General features: G+C 42.7%; 3 protein-coding genes across 3 annotated transcripts in view; all 3 read left to right on the plus strand.

Annotated features, from left to right (window-relative positions):
- The window catches only part of LOC130564738 (pleckstrin homology domain-containing family G member 2-like), a gene marked incomplete at its 3' end in the record, with an annotated part of 38,115 nt that extends 26,131 nt beyond the window's left edge, over nt 1-11,984 (plus strand). The window contains exons 6-16 of the mRNA XM_057351091.1: nt 332-378; nt 5,900-6,050; nt 6,192-6,323; nt 6,454-6,636; nt 9,069-9,161; nt 9,262-9,348; nt 9,615-9,648; nt 9,736-9,828; nt 9,941-10,039; nt 11,453-11,491; nt 11,980-11,984. Of these exons, the coding sequence (XP_057207074.1) occupies nt 332-378; nt 5,900-6,050; nt 6,192-6,323; nt 6,454-6,636; nt 9,069-9,161; nt 9,262-9,348; nt 9,615-9,648; nt 9,736-9,828; nt 9,941-10,039; nt 11,453-11,491; nt 11,980-11,984 (963 nt within the window). The remainder of the gene's footprint in view (nt 1-331; nt 379-5,899; nt 6,051-6,191; nt 6,324-6,453; nt 6,637-9,068; nt 9,162-9,261; nt 9,349-9,614; nt 9,649-9,735; nt 9,829-9,940; nt 10,040-11,452; nt 11,492-11,979) is intronic.
- Nucleotides 11,858-17,575, plus strand: LOC130564737 (uncharacterized). Its single transcript, XM_057351089.1, has 5 exons — nt 11,858-11,990; nt 12,147-12,389; nt 12,513-14,028; nt 14,116-15,193; nt 15,299-17,575. Exons 1-5 carry the CDS (start codon nt 11,985-11,987, stop codon nt 17,184-17,186), a joined length of 4,731 nt encoding a protein of 1,576 aa, XP_057207072.1. The 5' UTR covers nt 11,858-11,984; the 3' UTR covers nt 17,187-17,575.
- A 2,309-nt stretch (nt 17,576-19,884) lies between these two features.
- Nucleotides 19,885-22,955, plus strand: il15l (interleukin 15, like). Its single transcript, XM_057350936.1, is given in 5 exon segments — nt 19,885-20,000; nt 20,958-21,275; nt 21,415-21,462; nt 22,065-22,187; nt 22,299-22,955. Coding segments are annotated over 4 exon segments (591 nt in total). The 5' UTR covers nt 19,885-20,000; nt 20,958-21,014; the 3' UTR covers nt 22,458-22,955.
- Nucleotides 22,956-23,078: the final 123 nt, after the last annotated feature.

The raw sequence follows: 23,078 nt of genomic DNA on the forward strand, positions 1-23,078 counted from the left end.
CAGAGCAGATGAGAGGTTTCATTTGATTGTGTTGTTATGGTATTGCTTCTGCTTTAGGACATTTAGTGGAAAAATCTTGAAACGCTGCCAGCATACTTGTGTCCCACGGCTAAGCATCTGCCACTCTAGATTGTACCATTTTTATTCTTGTGTGTTTTATTTTGGTCTGGTTTCATAACCCTGAATTTTGAGTTTAGTGGCCGACCAACATAAAGAATTCAGTTTTTACTATTGATTTACATTTTTACATTTTTGTCTAAATGAAATTGTTGTTTGTGCTACATATTTTTTATTTGTTTATTGTTTATTTTTTGTTTGTTTGTTTATTTAGAGCGAAGCTTTTGACATTTACACCATATACTGCATGAATTACCCCAAGTAAGTAAAGGACATTTCTATTACTTTTATAAATACACTCTTAAAATAAAGGTGCTTAAACAGTTCTTCCCAGGAATGCCATAGAAGAACCATTTTTCCACAAAGAACCATTCAGTCAAAGGTTCTTTAAAGAACCGTCTCTTTCTTACCTTTTTATAATCTGAAGAACCCTTTTTGCCACAAAGAACCTTTTGTGAAACAGAAATGTGCGTTGGACGTTAAAGGTTTTTTATGGAACCATTTAGACAAAAAAGGTTCTTCTATGGCATCATGAAGCACCTTTATTTTTAAGATTGTATGTGCACTGATTTCAGTCTATAGATCACTTCGGAAGACGTAAACAACGCTGGTCCATAAGAACTTCCTGTTTCATTTTTTTACACGTCACAAACTTTTGAACAAAATAGAAACAATAGAACATTTTAAAACAAATCAAAATGTTAAACGATGACCTATAAGATTGTATTATATATTTAAGATTTAAAAAATAACAACATCAAATTAAGAATCGGAAGTGCTTCTGGACCAGTATTTACATCTTGCAAAGTGGTCTATAACAATTGCAAAATAATGTAAGACAACATGTATTACTAAAACTCTTAGTGATTTGTCATTTTTGCTGGAAATATTTTTTGGGTTTGTTTGATGTCAATGTATTTCTATCAAGATGTCAACCATCGTGATGTCTAGTCATATAAAACACTTTTGATGAATGAAGTGTGGTTCCCTTTCTGTCGGTCTCTCGACGTTGTGTCGAGCCGACAGATGGGGTTCGCTCTTGAGAATCTATCAACTTCTGACTAGTTTAGAAAAGGCCAATGAAATTGGCGAATGAAATTTGCATGCCGGACTCTGCCCCGGATATCCCGGTATTAAAGGGAGACGGCATGCTGCATTCATTCACCTTCTGTTCTTCGGAGCCTTCACACTGATCGACTTCGAGACTTCAAACTCTACGCCGAATTACTGCTGGAATCTTATGACGTGGTGCAGCGGACTGTCCCTTCCTGCAGCGACTTCCCCAGTGCGTATTGGCAGTGCCAGAAGTGTTCGTGATTTTTCTCTAAAAGAGCAAATTTCTCCAGCGTGGCATGTCCCGCTGTTCTCATGGGTGCAACACACTCATCGAGGAGGGGGACGGACACGAGGTCTGCTTCCAGTACGCTGGGGCAGACGTTGTAGATACGTCCTGCCCGCACTGCGGGCGGTTGACGATTCAGACGTTGCATCATGGGTGGCTGTGTTCCCGCGGGACTCAACCACCACCTCATCTGCTCCCCGTTCCGTGATGGCAGGACTACGGCCCTGCCGTCTGCTACGGCAAGCAGTGAGGGTGATATGAGGATTACTGTGAGCGTTAATCCGCCAGCCACTGGCTCACTCGTCTCGTCTGACCATTCCCCAGAAGACGGTCCCACCGTCCTCAACCACGTATTCGGACACGATGCGTGATGATGAGATGTCTCTTGCAGCATCGGGGGGTGACGTACTGCCATCCGACTCCGACGATTCCTCGGGCTCCCTCCCTCAGGGGGTCGAGGCCAGGAAGAAGCGGACATCGAAATGTCAGCCATGCTTTCCCGGGCCGCCGTGAGTGTTGGGTTGCAGTGCCCGCACTGCCTCTCCCAGCACTCGCGGCTGGCTACATGGCGCCTCGGGTTTGAGCGCGGCTCCAAGCCGCGCCCGCCCCCAGTGCCGTGTTTACCGGAAGTGCATGAGGAACTTAGTAAGACCTGGAACGCCCCCTTTCTGGCACGTTCACGTCAAACAAAGTTCTGTCACCCTCTCTTCCCTCGAGGGTGGGACAGCTAGAAGATACGTCGATGTCCCCCAGGTGCACTCGTGCCCGCAGGCGGCGGCCACCTGGGGGCTCGACCTAGACTCCCGTCCAAAGCATGTGGGGTCTCGGCATCTCTGGTGTCGAGAGCTTACATTGCGGTGGACCAAGCTGCCTCCTCTCTCCATGCTACGGCTCCTTCCAGGCCAAGGAGTTGAGAGAGCTCCACGAGGGTAAGGCCGACCCCGTGCTTATGCAGGAACTTCGTGCTGCCACTGACCTCGCTCTACGGGCGACCAAGGTGACCGCGCGGGCCCTGGGTCGGGCGATGTCCACACTTGTGGTCCATGAGAGACACCTCTGGCCGAACCTTGCACAGATGAGTAACGCCAAGAAGGTCCGCTTTCTCGACGCACCCATCTCGCAAGGGGGGGGGCTGTTTGGTGATACTGTCGAGCCACAGTTCTCGACAGTAAAGAAGCAGACATAGAATATTAAGCATATCCTCCCCCGCCACGACTCGGCCGCCCTTGGCCGTCGAGTCCCGTGCACCGTCTGCTTCCCAGCAGCCCTGGTCCTCTTCGACGCCATCCGGCTCTGGCACCCCCCACTCTGGCGGCCCCCCTGGAAGAGACATCGAAGAGGAGACCATCGCCCCATCAGCAGCCACGGCGAAAGCAGAAGCGGCCCTCATGGGAAGACCCCAGGGAGATCGAGAATACCATCGGGCCCGACCCCAGCCATTCCATCGCTGGGTGGTCGATCCAGGACGGTTCCTGCCTCGTCCCAACAGCCCACTCTCTTAACTGTTTCCTCTCTCTCTGGGTGTTTATCACAGCCGCTCTCACCCTCTACATGACGGTGTTCTGCAACTCGACGTTGCGTCACGGCGAGACCCAATGTCGAGGATAATCAGCAGCCCTCAGCACTCTCAGTCGACAGTGCGTTGTGCTGCATTATCGCCAGGCAGGTAAGTCAGCAGAGCCGATCTCCTCCCCGGGTGCTTCCCCACGTCAAGGAATCCGCACTGCCAGCCATCGAACCACCCCCTGGGAGGTCGATGAAGCAGATCGTACCCCTAGCCCCAGTCTCGGTCCCTGGGGGCCTGACTAGAGCCACCAAACCGTCACGGTGGCTACGGGATACGATCCGTCTCGGCTATGCAATCTAACTCGTCAGACGCTCGCTCAAATTCGGGGCATCCTTTCAACCTCAGTCAGAGGCTAGGATACTCCCGTGCTTCGGGCCAGGGTCACCACCCCTCTGGCAAGCGATCGTGCTCGTCCCTCTAGCCGAGATGTTTTGCAGGTTTTGCAGCCCGTACTTCATCGTCCCCAAACAAAGGGGGGGGGGGGTTGCTAGATCTGTGTACCCTGAACAGGCACCTACTCAAGCTGCCGTTCAGGATGCTCACGCAGAAGCGCATCCTGGCGTCTACCAGATGTCAAGATTGGTTCATGGCAATCGACTGAAGGACGCTTACTTTCATGTCTCGTTTTCGAGGGCGAGCATATCAGTACAGAGTCCTCCCTTTCGGTCTGTCCCTGTCCCCACGAGTCTTCACAAAGATCATGGAAGCCACCCTCACTCCCCTCGGGGAGAGAGGTGTGCGGATACTAACTATCTCGATGACTGGCTCATCTGGGCACACTCGCGAGATCTGTTGTGTACACACAGGGACCTAGTGCACCGGCACCTAGATCGGTTGGGACCACAGGTCAACCGAGAAAAGAGCAAGCGCTCCCCTGTGCAGAGCATCCTCTTTCTTGGTATGGAACTCGACTTTGTCTCCATGACAGCGTGACTGACTCAGAGCACGCTCAGTCAGGCAGTCAGCGGTCCCCCTGAAACTTTCAGAGGCTCCTGGCATGGCATCCTCGGTGGGGGTGGTCCCCCACGAGTCGATGCACATGCGACCGCTCCAACACTGGCTACAGCGTTGGGTTCCCTGGAGAGCGTGGCACACCGGCAGCAGGCGTATGGTCATCACGCCTTTCTGCCGACGCACACTGACCCCCTGGTCTTCAATGACATTCTTGCGGACAGGGTCCCCTTAGGGCAGGTGTCAAGGCACATTGTGGTGACGACGGATGCCTCCCTGCAGGGTTGGGGTGCCGTGTGCAACGGGCACGCAGTGTCGGGGCGGTGGACGGGCCCCCGCCTGCGTTGGCATATCAACTGCCTAGAGTTGTTGGCTGTGCTACTTGCACTGAAGAGGTTGCAACCTCTCATGCAGGGCAAGCACGTGCTGGTCCGGTCAGAGGCTACGCCCAACACCTTCGCGAGGTTCTAATACCTACGCGTTGAACCGGTGTCAGCCCGCGTCCTGCAGGGCAACGTGTAGGACCGGCAGCCGGTAGGGCGTACGCCTGCGAAAGCCCTTCCTCTAGGGGGATCAGCGGCTATTTACGCCTCCCTTCTTTCCCCACTGGGTAAAGAACAGGCATTCCATCCATCACTAAGCACCTTCCTGTGGGCAGGCTGAGCAAAGCAGCCCTGCCCCCTTAGGCCGGGGAACACTTGAGTTATCTACCACATAGCTCTAACTGGACCTAGTGCTCCAGACGTGGTAACCCCCCCCCCCCGTGGGCAGTTCCGTCTGATGTATCCTCATGAATGGTTCCCACCTCGGCAACCCATGACCTCCCTAGGTGGACCTCCACCTTGCGGTTAACTCCTTCAGTCCGCACGTTTTCCCGTGAGTTCTCCCCTGATGGTGAGACCATGTGGTGTCTCTACTAATTCCTCCCTATGGTAGGTAGTGGTCTCTGTAGCGTTTTTCCCCCAGGGGGGAATAATGTTTACCCAGTGGCCCTTACGGTGCCAGGCGACTTCTCGCTGTTAGAGAATCAAGGCCTCCGCCCGTGATGGCTGGTGGCAGGGGCTTCCCAACTTTTCTTCAAAAGTTCTGGGACCCCCTACCTCTCCACTGGACGGTTACAATTCCGCGCTAGTGCTCACGTCTGACTATGCTATGGCGTTTTCCATAGGAACCCCATCTGTCGGCTCGAGACGTTGTATCCTTCTTGCCACAATGCTGGCTGCCCGCCTCAGCGGTCGAGGGATGCTCAGGCTCCTCAGACCAAAAGGTGAATGAATGCAGCACACCGTCTCCCTTTTATACCGGATATCCGGGGGCGGAGTCCGGCATGCAAATTTCATTCGCCAATTTCATTGGCCTTTTCTAAACTAGTCAGAAGTTGATAGGTTCTCAAGACGAACCCCATCTGTCGGCTCGACACAACGTCTCGTTCCCTCCATCAGGGAACTGAGGTTACATCCGTAACCAAGACGTTTTTATTAGGCAATGTCGGCTGTGTCAACTGAAGTTCTCGTAGACACATTAGACATATCAGAGACAAACATAGTTGGGTGATGACTGCTTTCAAATACCTTTCAGCCTCTCTCACAGAATTCCCATGGGCCTCCAGTACAGCGGTAGCAGATGTTCTGCTGTAGCTCATTTCTGAGCCATCTTTAGCGAATTAGTTTAATGCATATTTATACACGAATAACTCAAAACTCAGTGGCACTGATTATCTTGACTTTTATTTATACAGTAAAACACTCCCGCTAGTCCTTTAAAACCAGTATTTGCATCATCACACTGACCATATGTTTTGTTCTGGGTGTTAACACTTAAAGGCCACCAGCTGAATGCTGGGATAGGATGATGTCAGGCAAACGAATGTGTCCCCCTGGGACCACCCGTACTTTAACATCTATCTCCCTGTTTCCGTCCAGTTCAGTCGCCGTCCTGAGAGACTGTATGAAGAACGAGAGCCTGGTGCGCTTCTTCCAGGAAAGGCAGGCCACCCTGTGCCACTCGCTGCCCCTGGAGACGTACCTGTTAAAGCCTGTGCAGAGAATTCTGAAGTACCATCTCCTACTGCAGGTCAGTGGTGCACAATTCAGTGACATTTTTCTTACTTTTGTTGTTGTTAAAATCACCAGTTGATTTTATTACCTGTAATGAGAGCACCGAAGCAAACATTCCTGCCACATCTGGTGATTTGGTGTCTCCCTCTTGTGGTAGGAGCTGTCCAAACACTTTGATAAAAGTGATCCTGGGTATGAGGTGGTGGAGGATGCCATCATCACCATGACAGCAGTGGCTTGGTACATCAATGACATGAAGAGAAAACAGGAGCATGCGGTCAGACTGCAGGTAACATCACAATACACTTTATTTTATAGCATCAAAACTATAGATGAATCTGAGATTCCATTAACTTGTTTTGAAATATACTGATCTGGTTTTACGTACGTGGATGAATGCAAACCTCACATTTCTGTAGGAGATCGAGAGTCTGTTGCTGAACTGGACTGGTCCTGACCTCAGCGGGTTTGGAGAACTGGTTCTTGAAGGCTCCTTTAGGGTTCAACGGGTGAAGAAGGAAAGAGCATTCTTTCTTTTTGATAAAATGCTTCTCATTGCCAAGAAGAGGCTGGATCATTTCATATACAGCACTCACATCTTTGTAAGTCCTTAACGTTTGTCATCAGATTTCGTACACTTCGTGTGGTTTTTGATTGACCGTATTGGTCATTGCATTTACACTTGGCCACATAAATGTCTAAATGTGTCTACATTTTTTAAATTAGGGATGCACCGATACCCTTTTTTAAAGACAGAGTACAAGTTTTTCTGGTACTCGGCAATACCGATGCCTTTACCGATGCCTGTACATTTTCACAACACAGTGAGACTAATAAAAATGAAATGGAGGGTATGCACGTGACGTTACTTTCCCACGTGAACACGGCGAAACATGCTCCCTTGAGTGGCAAAACACTCAGCGAAATGGCTGCTTACAATATCAGGAATATATCAGTGTCCAAGGACACCTGGTTCCTTTTTAAGTCATAAGGATCACCGTCGAGTCCAACTGCTTTCAATTTCAGCAAATAATTGCGTGTTTTAGTCCCGGTATCTGTGTTTCTCCTATTGAAAGCAGCCATTTTGCTGCGTGTTTTACCACTCAAGGAAACATGTCCTGGCACGCAAGGGGGCATGTCCCGGCGTGTTCATGTGGGAAAGTCACGTCAATGCATACCCTCTATAGCAAGTAATTACAAACAACAAACTCCATTTCACAACAAATTTCAGTCAGTTCTCTCAGTTCTGTCAGTTATGTCACATGAGGTATCTGTCTTTGGTATCGGTGCATTTTTTAGAGTACCAGTACATGAGCTAGTATCTGTGCATCCAGGGCCGGATTAACCATATGGGCAACTGGGCAATTGCCCAGGGGCCCACGACCTCTAAAGGGCCCAGGGCGGTGACGCCAATCAATGTGCACTGAGCCGGTCGCGTGACGGCAAGCTCCGCTACACAACACAACTCAAAAAATGCAAACATGGAGAAGCTAAGTGGGAGCGCTAAACGGAAATTAAAAAAGGAGAAGGATATCAGGAACGCAGAAAATTTAAAATATATACCGAAAATAGGGAATTTCTTCACGCTAGTAAACGTTAGCAACTGTTCTGCTAAGGCAGCATCCGTCAACGAGGACAGCTCAGCTAGTCAGGACATTTCTTCACTGCCGGCGCTAGCTAATGTTCACAGCCCCGAGAGCGAAGAGCCCCCGGCAGCATCTTCAACCGACGGCCCGGATTCTGCTGCGAGTGCGACCGTTGAGGGAAGCGGTGATGGTCGAGTCTCACCGCCATCTGAGCCGCTCGTCGAGTCTGCGAGCAGCCCCTGTACCTCAACGCCTCTACTCCCTGTGGATCCTGCACTGTGGGGGTTACAGAGCCGCTCCGTGAAGAGGCGATCTTCCGAGGGCCTGCAGCTTTCCAGAACCGGTCTGCCAAGTGTCTTGCTTCGGTGAGGGAGTCCGGACTTGGGAGTAGGACACGCTCCCTCACCAACGATCTGCTTCATTGCCAGATTATGTAGCATTTCTTTTTGTCTTGTCTAATTGAGAGAAATTGACAGATTTCCAAATGTTTATCTTGCACAAAAATGTTTAACCCTTGCCTGTCTTATTGAACTGTGATGTGACAGGTTGTTTTCTGTTTTAAAACAAGTTAAAATGAGTTTAGGAGCAGATGATACTGCATTTTATTTATGTTTTCCTTGTGGTGGCTCCATGAAAATGCTGTAAATTGTTTATTGTTGTTGAGAGAAAACAGCAGATTTCAAAATGTTTATATTGCACTATAACTTGATTGTCCTGTTGAATTCTGAGGTGACAGGGTGATTTCTGTTTAAAATGAGCTGAGGACCAAAATGCTACTTGATTCTAGGAGATTGTGGATTTTTGTTTGTGTCTTGTCTGTGGACTTCCTCTGTGATGGCTCTATCAATTCAATACATTTGTGTTGGGAGTAGGTGTTGTTAAATAAATATTGGATGCTTTGAAAATGGTTGCTTATTTAATTTTTTTGTGAAAATGGAGGACACTTCCTTCACTCTCTATGTAGTGGGTCAATTTTGCCAGATTATACTGATGCCAATGCGTTTTGTTTTCATAACATCATGAGTGAATGGCTTTGACAAGAGAACACTGTGGTGCATTTGTAGTTCTTTGAGCATTTGCACATCTGTACATCAAAATGCACTTGATGACAGTTAGTTATTGAAATATTGAGTATATTTACTGTATTACTGTAATTTATTCTGTATTTTGCCAGATTATGGTGATCCTGGGGTCGTGATGATGGGGCCCTTGAATATTGTTGCCCCGGGTACAGTGAAGTGTTAATCTGGCCCTGTGTGCATCCCTAAATAAAATCTACTATTTCTATTCATAAGTATGCATGGAGATACTGTACCATCCATGTGTCCCATATACAAATAGGAAACCACCACATGGTGGGACCAAATGTACAGTAAGGCCCTCCAGATACAGGATTTTGGGTCTGCAGCCATCACATATTTCTCTTTCTTCCTCTCTCATATGTCAAGTGCTGTAATCTGCTCCTAGTGGAAAACATGAAGGATCCTCTCTGTTTTAAGGTGTCGGACCAGACAATCCCAAAACAACAACACATTGTTCAGGTGACATCAGATGACATTGTTACTGGCACATTCTGTGTTTGAAATGTTATGAACTATACTTGAAAGTAAAACAAAATTTTTTACTTTTATTTACCTCTAGGCTAAAAACCAGGAAGAGAAGCGGTTGTGGCTGCTCTACCTCAAGAGGATGATAGTGGAAAACCATCCTGCATCCTTACCCCAAAAAGTAAACAAAGTTTTTAAATGTCAGCTCATAAATCATTACGGGAGAGATGAAGTTTAGTAAGACCCCAACATAAAGCGGATAATTTATCCTGCTTATTTTCACACAAAATATTGTATTAGTTTAAGTCGAAATGACATGCAAACACAAATCAAATATTTCAAAGAGCCACTTATAAGCAGTTCAGTTATACAGTAGTTTATTTATGCGCTTGTGAAACTTTGGCTTTGTATGTGTATGAACGACAGATTTCTTTTCATGTTTTGCAGGCAAGACAGGTTCTAGGTGACAGCTTCTGTCAATGTACGTATTTTTAGCATTCCTATGAACTTGGATTATGGTAGAGCAGTTTCATTGCTGTAGAGTATTCATGTTTTCTATGATGCTTAGCCCCACAGTTTGATCAAGAGCCATTAAGAAAGCCAATGCCTTCTCCGAGAATGGATGAGGTTCAGAATTATCACAGAGGAAGAAGGCAATCAGGTCTGACATGTAGTGTTCATATAGAAATCTATAAAATGCCAGCTGCCAGCTAACACTTCACATACTCAGATGCATGATTTATATTCTCATAAAAGTCGTATACTTATTACAGAACCACCAGAATTCATATACACCCCTGAGAAAGCCAGGAAATGCCTTCCACTCCTATTAGAGGGAAATCTGCCATACAGACGTGGGAGAAGACAGTCCGGTCAGTTTCTTCTTTAAAAAAAATGATGGGGGGTTAAACAGGAAATAATTATATAAAATCTGAATATATAGTTATAAATCCTGAATATATAAATGTAAATCCGAATATATTATTATAAGTGTGAATATATGATTATAAGTCTGAATAGTTATAAGTCTGAATATATAAATGTAAATCCAAATATATAGTTATAAGTCTGAATATATAAATGTAAACCCTGAATATATAAATGTAAACCCTGAATATATAAATGTAAATCCAAATATATAGTTATAAGTCTGAATATACAGTTATAAGTTTGAATATATAAATGTAAATCTTGAATATATAAATGTAAATCTGAATATATAGTTATAAGTTTGAATATATAAATGTAAATCCTGAATATTTAAATGTAAATTAAGAATATATAAATGTAAACCATGAATATATAAATGTAAATCCTGAATATATATTTATTGACTATATCTCAGTAAAAACATGTTTATGATCGGGCATGTAATTAGACAGACATTAACTTTTTTTTATTTTTGTGTTAATGAAAAAGTAGGCACAATATTAAGGGCAAATATTTCACTATTAAATTAAAAAGTAATGTATTATTGGAACAAACTGCTATTTTACAAAAGGCTGTCCAAAGTGCCAGACTGTGCAAGAAGGTCCCCAACAGCCCTTAACATAGTTGTTTAGTTTTCGTCAGAATTAGTCATGGCTGAGAGGGCTAGGAAGATTGTTAACAATCTGCTGGCGAACAGTGATTATATTGACACTTTAGCAGCAGCATGTGATAGACAAGAGACACGCGGACAATCGCAGGGTACATCTGTCCATCAAACTGCGGAGTCAGAGATGCGCTCGTATGGAAGGTAAATCCTTCCAAATTTAAATAAATTAATTAAACGATGAAAATGAAAACCATATTAACAAGTTCATTATACACAACTGTGCGCACAATATGTGCCAAAATGAAAAATAAAATGAAATGATTTTATTTTCATTTTCATTTTTACACTGACAATGCGTTGTCCCTGTCAAATTGAAAAAGAAAATGCAATTGGTGATTTGACATTTAATTTTCCATAAAATCTCAAGGCAAGACTGCCAATATGAAAATGAAAAGTCAAATGTGAAAAAGAATTTGCAAAATCATTTTACAAAGGTTTTTTTATTAATGCTCACGCAATAATACTGACACAATTCAAATTAAAATGTAAAGTTTGGACTTATAACCATATATTCACACTTATAACAATATATTTGGATTTACATTTATATATTCAGGATTTATAACTATATATTCAGATTTTATATAATTATCTCCTGTTATATACATATATATATATAATATAGAGTAAGAGTGATATGCATAAATAATATATGATTTAAATCTGATTAATTTCTGTGTTCCCAAAGCCCCTGCCAAAGATATAGAATCTGCATTTCAGCAAAGGGGTGAGTGTAACTTTTTTGCATGTTTTTTTATTTTATTATTTTCTTTATTATTATGTTAATGTGTGTATTATTGATAAGACTCTATAAAAAATATACCTGTAAAATGTAACATTCTGGCTGCTGGGGAGCCAGAAAAAAACGCAAAAAGCTTCTTTTGTATAGTAAAATCACCTTTTTCATGTATATTTACACCTAAATTGACAGTTGAATTCTTTAATTTAACTTTTTTAATAACATTTAAAAAACTATTTTTTTACTGTATAGGTTTAAACAGTAATGATATTGCCTAAATTACGTTAATTTAATAAAAACATTTTTTGCTATTGTAATGTTTCTTTTTATATAGACTAAGATACTTTTTATTTTACCTTTTTACCTATTAAGCAAATCAGAGAAAGGTTTCTAAAAAGAGTATACTTTTTTATTATTTTTGTTCCCATTTTTCCCCAATTCCGGTCTGCCACGGCTCTACCTGTCACTAAATCCAGTTTCTATGAAGGTAAATAAGAATGATATTTGCTTACATTTAGTATTAAATAAACATTTTCTTACTTTTCAATGCATCCATCTTTACATAATTGATATCATAGCTGTATAACATGTACTGTAACTGTGATATTACAGAAACATTACCTATTTTTGTATATTTATGCAGTCTGGCAGTGAAGGGGAGTTATGCCCGCAGGCTGACAGCATTGGCTCCTCATGTAGTACCAGTACGCTGGCATCATCTGTCATTGAAGTTGAATCTGGTCATGATGATCTGGCCTTATGTCAAGATGACGATGATTTGACCCCACTCCCTCCACCACCAACACTGTCTATTACGGAAGAAATCATGCAGTTTATTAACCAGAGCCGCGCTCGAGAAGGGATGGCAGAGTTATCGTCTGAAATTGTATGTTTATTTATGTTTTTCCTATTTTTCAACTATTTAATATTATTTTTCATTTTTATTTCTGACAAAGTCAATTGGGAAAGGAATTTCTACTAAGTTTTTCTTGCTTTCTTTCTACCATAGTGCCAGTCGACTCCAGAATCTTTGGAAGTCAAGCCTTTAGAGGTACAACAGTTAGACGAATCCGAGCCACTGGTACCTGAGAGAAATGATGACGAGCATCAGATAATCAATCTTAATAGATCAGAGATAGAAACTTTTGTAGATGATGGGTCAGACAAAACCGAAGACAACCATCCATCCGATGAAGCAAATTATTCTCCAGTAGAGCACCCTGAGAGATCATCATCACCAATGCACAACTACAAAGAAGTGAATCAGTCAGACAAACTGACAGAGCTCGGTCACAATGATTCATCCAAACATGAAATCGTCATGCCGCTAAGCCAAAAGGAGTGTGAAGACACAGTGGACACTTTTACTAAAAGTGAAGCGCCTCACCTATTATATAATCTGGACAAAACCACTAATGACACATCATGTGAGGCCAAGTCAACTCCTGATCATGTATCTACCACATTAAAAGCAACTGACAGCTCTCTGGTACCCAAAGAGGAGGCAGAGCAAAAGCTGACCAGAAGTGACAGGCAGATTATTGAGAAAATACGCAGTTATTATGAGGCAGCAGAGGCAGTTGTGGAGGAGGGTCAGGTGACACGTAGAAACAGCTTCTCTCAAATTCCTACAGGTCTAGTAAAGGATTCTGTGTCTCGATTCAATGTTTGTGTACGGCAAGAGAGCCTGGTGGACTCTGACAGAGGTTGTTCTGAGTGTACTGAAAATGATTCAACATGTTCACTACTCCCAAAGACAAACCAAACCGAGATGACCAACCATCAGGAATCTGCTGATACAGCCTCTCCTTGGTCCCTTTCAGATGTTAGCCGAGAACAAGAAGAAAAATTAGACAGCAGGTCAGACGTTGAAAGGGAGGAACAGATTTGTGATTTTACTCCCTGCATGAAGCTTTGGAAGGAGAAAGAGAAAATGGTTGAAGAGTCTCAGAACAATCTCTCAACCGTGAAAGAAAACAGTTCTGCTGAACCTACAGATACACTTGAAAAAGAGACATCCATAAATTGCGTAATGGGTTTAGTACCACAGTCTGAACTTTCACAATGTGATGAAGATACTTCCACTCCATCTAATTTGCTGACAACAGAAAAAGCTGATAAATCTCTTCAGTGTGTTGGTAGAACCAGATCTCAGATGTCTCCAAATGGAAGCCTGGATAGCCTTCCCAGTCAGATTAAAGTCGGCCGATGGTCTCGGCCCGGTGGCAAGTTGGTTTCATGTAGCCATACCCTTTACGAAGGAATGGCAGAGGTACCAGATTTGGGATTTTTTGAGGGTGGACCAGTCAACCAATGCTTGGTGGAGAACTCAGAAAAGATTCTGAATAAAGTGCAAATGCTTGCACGCATGTACACCGCCAAGGCAAGCAGCATGAAGGTGCCGCTACATCAAAAGAGAACACGAGCGAGTAGGGGAAAATGGTCAGTGGAGGGAACAGTGAGCGGCCCACCCAAATCTGAGCGACAGATGCACCAGGCGGATGTGAGAATAATCTGTCAACCGGGTGAGTACAGTATATGGGTAAATTGTGATCTTTGTTGAATAAAATGTTGATTGAAGACCCTTACATATTTGTATTGTTGTTTGACAGATCTTATAGAGTCATCAGTACTTCCACCTTCTGAACCGCTTGGTCACATCATTATAAGGGAGCAACTGACTACAAAATATCATCAAGAAAATTATTGTAATCTCATTGGGCCTCCCCAGGAGATCTCATCCGTTGAATCTAATACATTGTCTTTTTCTTCTGTTGAATCTTCAGTTCAAGTGTTATCAGAAAGAAAAACTGTTGTGGAATCACAGGTCTCTGTGACCACAAATCATATTGAGAGCTCATTGGAAACATGTGAGTCTCTCTTAGACAAAAAAGATTTCCAAGGAGATGAATCACTCCCGAATTATTCTGAAGCGCAGGACCGAGCTGATCCACAAATGGCATTCAACCCCTGTGGATTACCATTAGCCCAGCATGCTGACAACATGCCACATTCTCCTCAAGAGAAACGTATAAATGATGATGACAAATCCATTGAAATAAATATGACTGAAGAAGGGCATCAAAGACAGATATTTCAAGAGGAGACACCTAATTTTGTGAACAATTCTGAGTCTACAAGTGTCCTTTTTACTGATCCATTAGTCATTAAACATTCCGAAGTGACTCATGGGGTAGAGGAGGAAAATGATTTAGTTGTAAAGCCCAGTGAAAGTGTAAAACTGATGTTGCAATCATCAACGGATACTAAACATGATGAAAAGCAACATTTAACATTTCAGCAGGCATGTGTTGATGCTGAAACCATGGGCAGTAGTAAATTGGTGTTCTCTGAAGATAATGTAGATGTATGTCACCCATTCCAGTCATCAGTCTCCTTCGACAGCTGTGTTCCAACCACAGTAATCATTTCGGATCAGTCACATTGTCTGGCACAAGAGGCTAAAACTTCAACACAAGTGGCACCTTTGCTAGGTTCATGTGGCAAGTGTAGTCCTCTGGATGTCAAAGACAACCTAAGCTCACCTTCTACATCCTCTCTAGATCCACCGGCATTGAATGAGCTTACACAGTTTACTAACCAAAGACCACCTAATCTACCATCCACCACAGGAAAAAGAAGTCCCATCGCCAGTTGGAATACATCATCTTTACCAACAAATCCCCAAAGGTATGAACTTAGTTTGAATGAGTTGATATTTTGTTAGATTGTAAAGTAAACTATGAATATACATTAAGTTTGATTTTCACATCTCACCTTTGACTTGCTTTTCAGACCACCACATACTTCACTCCACACTGAGGAACAGATTCAGGATCCTTCCGTTCCTGATCTCCAACCTCACCGGCAATCTTTCTCTCAGACTCTTAATGATAAGCCTCCCTTTGGCTGTGGACGTCCACTAGATATGAAACCACCTTCTGCCTTCAGCTCCAATCTGCGAATGCGCTCACCCTCTCCTATTAGAGGTTCCCAAAACACCAGACCTTCCTTAACACACTCTGCTCTTAAAAAGTCTCTTGCTGCCTCTTGTATCAGTCAGACAATTCAAAGCATGGCCAAGAAGGGTGCACATCTCCAGACTGCTCCTTCACCCGTAAACTCCCCTTCTCCCCTCCCCACTTCATCTATGAGACTGCGGTCATCATCTCCTAAATCCATCACACTGGAGTCAAGTGTGGAGCCCAGTTTTGAGTACACATCCAGCACTGGAATAGGTAGTCAACCTTCAAAGTCCTCTCCATCCCCCTTCAGATCAAACAGCCTTCGATCCAGCCCGACAACAGTTCAGTCCACTCCTCCTTATCGCAGTCAACGATCGATATCTCCTTCACCTCCAGTTTGTCTCAATTCAATCCCTTCTGCTAAAAGCCAAAGCTCAACTTCTCGTGAGCAGAATCCTTACACCAGCTTGAATGGAAATAACAACAATAACAACAGTTTGAGCGATAACGGGTGGGCCACCAACCACAAAAAAGCGACACATGCAAATGTTGGCGAATCCTCTTATTTCCACGATCCTCAACGAGCAACACTGCACAACAGGGTGGCTCGGCCCTTTCCGTTCTCTGAACCCAGCTCTCGTGTGCAATCTCCATCCCACTCTGTTTGCCCATCTCCGATCACCCGAATTTGCTCCCCTCCACCTGCCCAAAGCCACGGCATTCACTTGGTAACAAAACCACCTAATCCACGAACCCCCAGACAAGGTGGAGCCGGCTTTTTTACCCCTCTTTGTTTGGAACTGTCAAGATCATCATCTGTTTATTCACTGTCACCCTGTCAGAGCCCCAGAATCATCTCTCCTCCCCCTATTGGCATTCCAACAAGCGTATGGGGCTTTGCTAACCCACAGCCTAGGAATCCCTCATTAACAAATCCATCCTCACCAACAACAGCGGAGGCAAACACCACACAAAGAGGAACCAGAATCGTGTCGCCTGCTCCATCAGGCACGCCTTTGTGTTCAGCGAGTGTTCCTCAGATCCAGCGGAGGCTGAGAGGAAGTAGTTTCCCTTTCGTTACTTTAGGTGATAGGCCACCCAGTCCAGCTAGACATGAACGCAGATCTTGGGCAGAAAGGGGACGATGGTCAGTGGGTTCTGAATCAGGGTTAACAAGTCCTTGTGGGGGTTCATACAGCGGTAGCCCATCCTCTATCAGTCCCGGACCTCTTTCACCTGTTAGAATAACAACTAGCGGAAAACATTTCACAAGCATTGCATGGCCAGATGTACATGATCTGTTGTCAAAATATAACACAGAGCCCGGTGTTGAAACTGATACATTGTCCTGCACAACGACAGAGCAAGATGATATAAAGTTAGCAGAAACTACGTGTCGGAGCACCCTGATTTGTCCCTATGTTGGTCAAACCAGCCCTGACTGTGAGAAAGACATTGCCATTCAGTTCACAAGTGAGAACAAAACAAAGGACGATGTTCCCAGTCAAGGGGCTAAAACAACTTTCAAAACAAGCTACGCCACCACTGTAAACTTGCAAATTGCAGGAAGTGGGAGGATAGCTTCCTTTAGTAATGCACAAGTAAGCCTGACTCAAACACTGGCACCTGTGACAGACAGCCAGAACAGAAGAAGGGTCAGCATCAATAGCTGCAACTTGGTGGTGGTAGGAGATCAAGGATCACTTCATTCGGACTAAATGAGGATGTAAGAATGACAAAATACGGGTGTCAGCCAATTGACTTTGCTATGGCCAGTGATTATATTTTTAAATCCCTCAATTACAGCAGGTGCTTTATTCTGGCCAGAATACCAGTAAAATGTCAATAAAATGTTTGTTTTTTTCTGCAGTGTAATTTTATTTCTTTTTTTAAGATGTTTAAGACTATGTAATATACAAATGTATTGTGTGAACCAAAGCCTCTGTCATCAAAGGCTTTCAGTTTCTGTGATATATGCAGAACTCTTATTTATGAAGTAGTTGTTTTCTGGCACTTAAAGGGGAACTCCGCCCAAAAATGAAAATTCTGCCATTAATTACTCACCCTCCAGTAGTTTAACATCCCTAGGACCTCCGTTTTTCCCCAGAACGCAAATTAAGGTAGTTTTGGAAGTTTTGGAAGCTTTCTGACGCAACCAAACACACGAGCCACATGACAGTGCATCCGGTGTCAGCATCACTCGACCACACAGGCTCTACGTCAGAATGCGCATATGTCGAGCGATGCTAACACCGGATGTCTGTGTGTGGCCAAGGGCAGACTGACCAGTCGGACATTCTGTCAAAGTCCAGAACGGCCGTCCCACCGACGGCCTACGGCCATGACCAGGGGCGGACCGGCCATCTGCAGTATCGCAACTTTTCCCGGTGGCCCGCTAATGTATGAGGCCGGAATGCTTGGGCCAGACAGACGGAATGCACGCAACGCGAAGGCATTAGCAAGACGGACACGTATACATGTAACGCAATGACACGCTACATCCAACACCACATCCCCCCCCCCCTCGTCAACAGAAATGGTGGATGGCCGATGCAATCAAACACCCCCCCACCCCCCATGGAAAGAAATGGTGGAGGGCAGATGTGGGCCGAAAACTCCAGGGCCGTTTTTGCTTCCCAGGCCGCCCCAGTGTGTGGCTCTGCGGAACGCGCGCTGGAAACTAACACTCAAATCAGGAAGATTTTTAATATAGTCGTTAGTTTTGTTTGTTTGTGCACAAAAATCCTCGTCACATTATATTAATTACTACTGAACCACCGGAGTCGCAAGTTTGAAGTTTGGTTGCGTTGCAATCTATGGAGGAGTCAGAAAGCTTCCAAAACTAGCTTAATTTGCGTTCTGGGGAAAAACGGAGGTCCTAGGGATGTTAAACTACTTGAGGGAGAGTAATTAATGGCAGAATTTCATTTTTGGGTGGAGTTCCCCTTTAACTCTTGTTTCTTGGTTTTGCACATTTTTCTCTGATGTCCAGACGTGTCTGTAAATTTGTGTTTCAGACAAAACATTCTTGTGCATGTTAAAATCTAATTCATTTCCATTACTTTTCTATATGAAATGTGGTCAATATGACATTTGAAAACAAGGGAACACAAATCGCTGATGTTAACTGATTAACTGATGTCAATCAGAACACCAAAAGACCAAAACATCGGATTTGATCTCTGGTATGGATAAAAATGTTCGCTGTACAGTGAAAAAGCATTCCATCATGCCTTAGTAATGTTCTCTAGGATTAACTGGCAAAGATCCTTTTTTTGTTTTGATTTTGTATTTTTATTACACAAGTATTGATTTGTAAAGAAAACTGTTAATGCCCAGCTCCACTTGAGCAAGAATGTAAGGGGAAAATCAGGACAAAAGAGTCATTATTGGGGGCTGAAGCCTGTCCCAGCATCTCGGGAGGCAGTTAGAATTCATTCTGGACAGTCCATCACAAGATGAAAGAAATTCATAAAATCTAAAAATGACTCCGATTTTTAGTGGCTTTTACGCATAATGCTTGTCAGAATATGTGCCAAATATATGCTTAACCAAATATATTTAAAAAATGGTCTCTGTTCTTCCTCTCAGAAATGCAATGATTGTCACACTGTATGGGAAAAATGTGCCCTGTGCTATTTGTACTTAATAAAACCTGTTACTATGTCTAACTATGTGTCTGTTAAGTTTCTATATACAATTGAATCATGCTGCCCTTGAAAACAACCGCATAAACGATAACCACATTTTATAATGTGTGCATCCTTCAAATAATGAAATAAAGTCAGACTCAGAATCTTTGTAATTTTTATACCTTATGTGAATGTATACGATATCGTCACCCCAACTTTGAAAGAAAATGGGTGTGGCCCTGACGAATGACCAGAGTGAATTACGCGAAATTGGGAATATTTATCATATGGGCGGTTCGTCAATTGGCTACTCCTCTTTTCGACATGTCACTGGGGAAGGTCACTTGGCTGTTGCGGTGCATTACACTTAGAAACTGTTTATTCCTATGACTAAAAATGTCACTTGTTTATTGGTTTACGCGTTTTTGGATGATGCACGCATTTTTCTACTATTTTCTCTGTCTTCCGCAAACTTCATTACGAGTGTGAGCAACGGGAGATGGTGAGAAGCGGCGCACCCTGCGTTTTCCACGAGTTTTAGATGTTAATGGCCCCTAAACAATACACACCTTCCGCAAGCATTTCTTCATTTCTTCCAAAAAGTGGTGGGGACATGTCCCACCCGCAAATTACGCATTTGGCTGAATTTATATCAGATGGCGGGATAAATCACACACACACACACACACACACACANCACACACACACACACACACACACACACACACACACACACACACACACACACACACACACACACACACACACACACACACACACACACATCTCTCAGATATAGACGGAAATTATCCAGTGAGAGTGTGACCACAGATCAGCCAAAATCAACAAGTGCCAAAATAGCAACCGGATCTTGCAGATGAACAGATAAAATGAGCACTGGTGAGATAATTTATTTATTTTATTTTCTCAATTTTGTCTTTTAATAGTGTTTTATTTCAACTCCCATTGTTTAAATGTCCTAATAAATATCCTTGAACAATATAACTTGACTTATCTCCATAAAGTATTATTAATTAACCAGTTCCGTAGAGTTGTCAAGTCATACACAGTACTTTCATTTTTGGAGGCTCCAGTGCAGATAACGAACCGCAAAGACAGCGCAGTCCAGCCCAATGACGAGGCTGCATATAAAGTCACTGAATCGCTCTCATGCTTTGTCGAAAGGCTTCGCTGTAGGGTTGGATACTGCTCATGAAGGTGCATCTGGGTACGCTGGGATACATTTGGATTTACAGCTGTTCACGTCACTTCAACTGAAAGTGGACGCTAATAAAACGTTTAATTGTTGGTTTTGCATAAGTTTGGAGTAATACAAGAATTGGGACAGATGACATTCGCTATTCTGCATAATGATGATGGATCTGCCGTTTTGTCTATTTGGCATTTACGCCATTCCTTACAAATGTTGATCGAGGTAAGTCGGTACAAATTGTAACAAGTGCAAAAGGTGCAGGACCGCGGTACCATGAGTAGCCTTCTTGTAATGCCAGATTAACAATATTAACAATTTACGAAATTAACAATGCATGCTGTCATTGCAGCAGGCTTCGCGAAATGTTATGCAAGCTCTCTACTGAGAATGAACACAGTAACAAAGTATTTGTTTGTTGTTGTTGTTGTTGGTTCAACTGACATCAAATAAGTTACCCGGTTGCTTTAATTTTTAGTTAATTCAACAGAAGCCTATTAGTTAACTAATGTATTGGCAAACTCGTTTTTTTACAGTGTACGAATAAATAATAACATTGACACGCACACTAATATATTTGTGATTTGTTTCTCTTTTCTACATTGACTCTGGTAATTCTGTCCTTGTTTTTTCTTATGTTTTATTAGAATGGAGACAAATGTGAGCGTCTTAAGACATGTGCTCCACTATGTGCCTAATAACAAATGGAAGATGTAGGAGGGAAATGTAACCTTTTAGAATCCTTCCTAGCAGACCTGATGAAGAATCTCGTGGTGTGAGAGGACTGGAGCATGTTTGTTATAAAGACAAATCTTCTCCACTATTCCATGCATTCGGCTTCATTGTTTCTGTATGTGGTCATCATATTAACGAGACAGATCAAGTGTAACGTTAGGCCTAAATTTGGATGCAGTTACGAAGGTATAGCAGAAGTGACAACGTTTGCAGTGGAGTTGCGCAAGATGGTACATCTTATTTATATACTGTATTTATATATATATACTTTTACCTCATGTAGGCCTACTGTAAATATTACATGCTGTTCTTTGAAAATGTCCAAGTGTAAGGGTCACAATTCTTACAGTATATGTTTTTATATAACAGGAAACACATGGTTGCATGCTATACACACCAACTCTAGCAGATTTTGAGGTATGGGATTTTACACGTTGTCATTTATCATCAATGTTCTATTTGAATCTGAGTATGTATTATTTATTTGGTGTACTAATTCATCATTTTATTCATTTACAATTAGAGCCAATATATTGTTGCCACATTTTTGTGGAAAAACTAGTCTGTTATAGCTGGTACAGTTTAGATAGACTTAAATTAGTTGATAAATATAGACCACTTTGCAAGATGTAAACATTGTTCCACTTCCGTTTTAATTTTTATTTGTTTTATTTACAAATATAATTTACATATATAATTCAATTTTAAAGATATTCATAAATATTTTGATTGGGTTGTATTTTGTTCAAATGTTTGTGTAGTGTTAAAAAAACGTAAACAGGAGGTTCTTCTGGACCAGCATTGGATCAGCATTGCTTACGTTTTCCGAAGTGGTCTATATATGACCCAAATATAACAGGAATAAACAGAGAGAAATATATAAAACTTAATAAATAAATATACAGTATAACACTTTAACAGCAGTTTGTAAAACCATGACCACAAAGGTTGTCTATATCAGTTGTATTATATGATGTAAATCAATATGTGCATGTTTATCATTGTGTTATCTTCATTAGCAGAACTGCTCAAAGTCTACACTTACATGTTTTAAGTTGGAAGTGGAAGTTTTAATGGTTGAAATCCAGTCTGAGACCAGGTTTTCTCAATTACGAAGAATACTCAACAAACTGACCACAAAGGTGAGATTTTATTCATTGTGGATGAAGTAATAGAATAGTCTGATTATTGAATAATGTATCTGGTTGAGGTAATAATTTGTGCCTTGCTCATTTACATGATGCAATGTTAAGTTAAAGGACAAAAGAAAGTCATGTCCAGTCTGTGAGGTCTACAGAGAAGAAAGCCCAGAGACTTTTCTGGAAACCCTACAAAGTGTTTTCCAAAGGATGAATGCCGAAAACTGTCCACATGACAAAACTATAACAACCAGCACCTCTCTCAATCTTTGAAGAACCAGTCAGCAAAGTGAAACAACAGCTAGATACACTAGATTCATATACACTAAAGATTCATCCTGATGCATTTCGCCTCATTGTTTTTGATGAGGTTTTTGTGATCATATTTGAGAGAGAGATCGATTGTCAGAGTGTATGGATAGAAGTAACTATATAGGCTATTAAAAAATGCATATTATTTGCAACGGTCTGCTTTGAACAAACTACCTCAAAGTCCACGAACACATACATTTGTAGTTAATCATCTGCTGTTCAATTGCAAATTGTTTTCTTTAAATTCAGCAACCTTTCACACAGTACTTAGTGAACTTTACACTCTGTTGTTCTCTCTTTCTGCAATAGCCAAAGCAGACTTTGCTTATTTATTCTCATTGTGCATATCCATTCTTTATTGTGTGACCATGCTTCATTAAAAGTAATCTAAACTTGTCTTCTTCTCCTTATATCTGTCTCGATGAGTGCAACACAGTCTTGTGTTTCATATATTTCTAGTCATTTTGGCCTTTTTAAATAGCCATGAACCATGATTTGCTGCCTGCTATTATAACTTGCGGGTAATGTTAGAGGGAGGGTCGTTCTCATTCTTACGAGCATTTTTATAAACAAAAACTTGTT

The sequence above is a fragment of the Triplophysa rosa genome, linkage group LG14, assembly GCF_024868665.1.
Source record: "Triplophysa rosa linkage group LG14, Trosa_1v2, whole genome shotgun sequence".
Lineage (NCBI taxonomy): Eukaryota > Metazoa > Chordata > Actinopteri > Cypriniformes > Nemacheilidae > Triplophysa > Triplophysa rosa.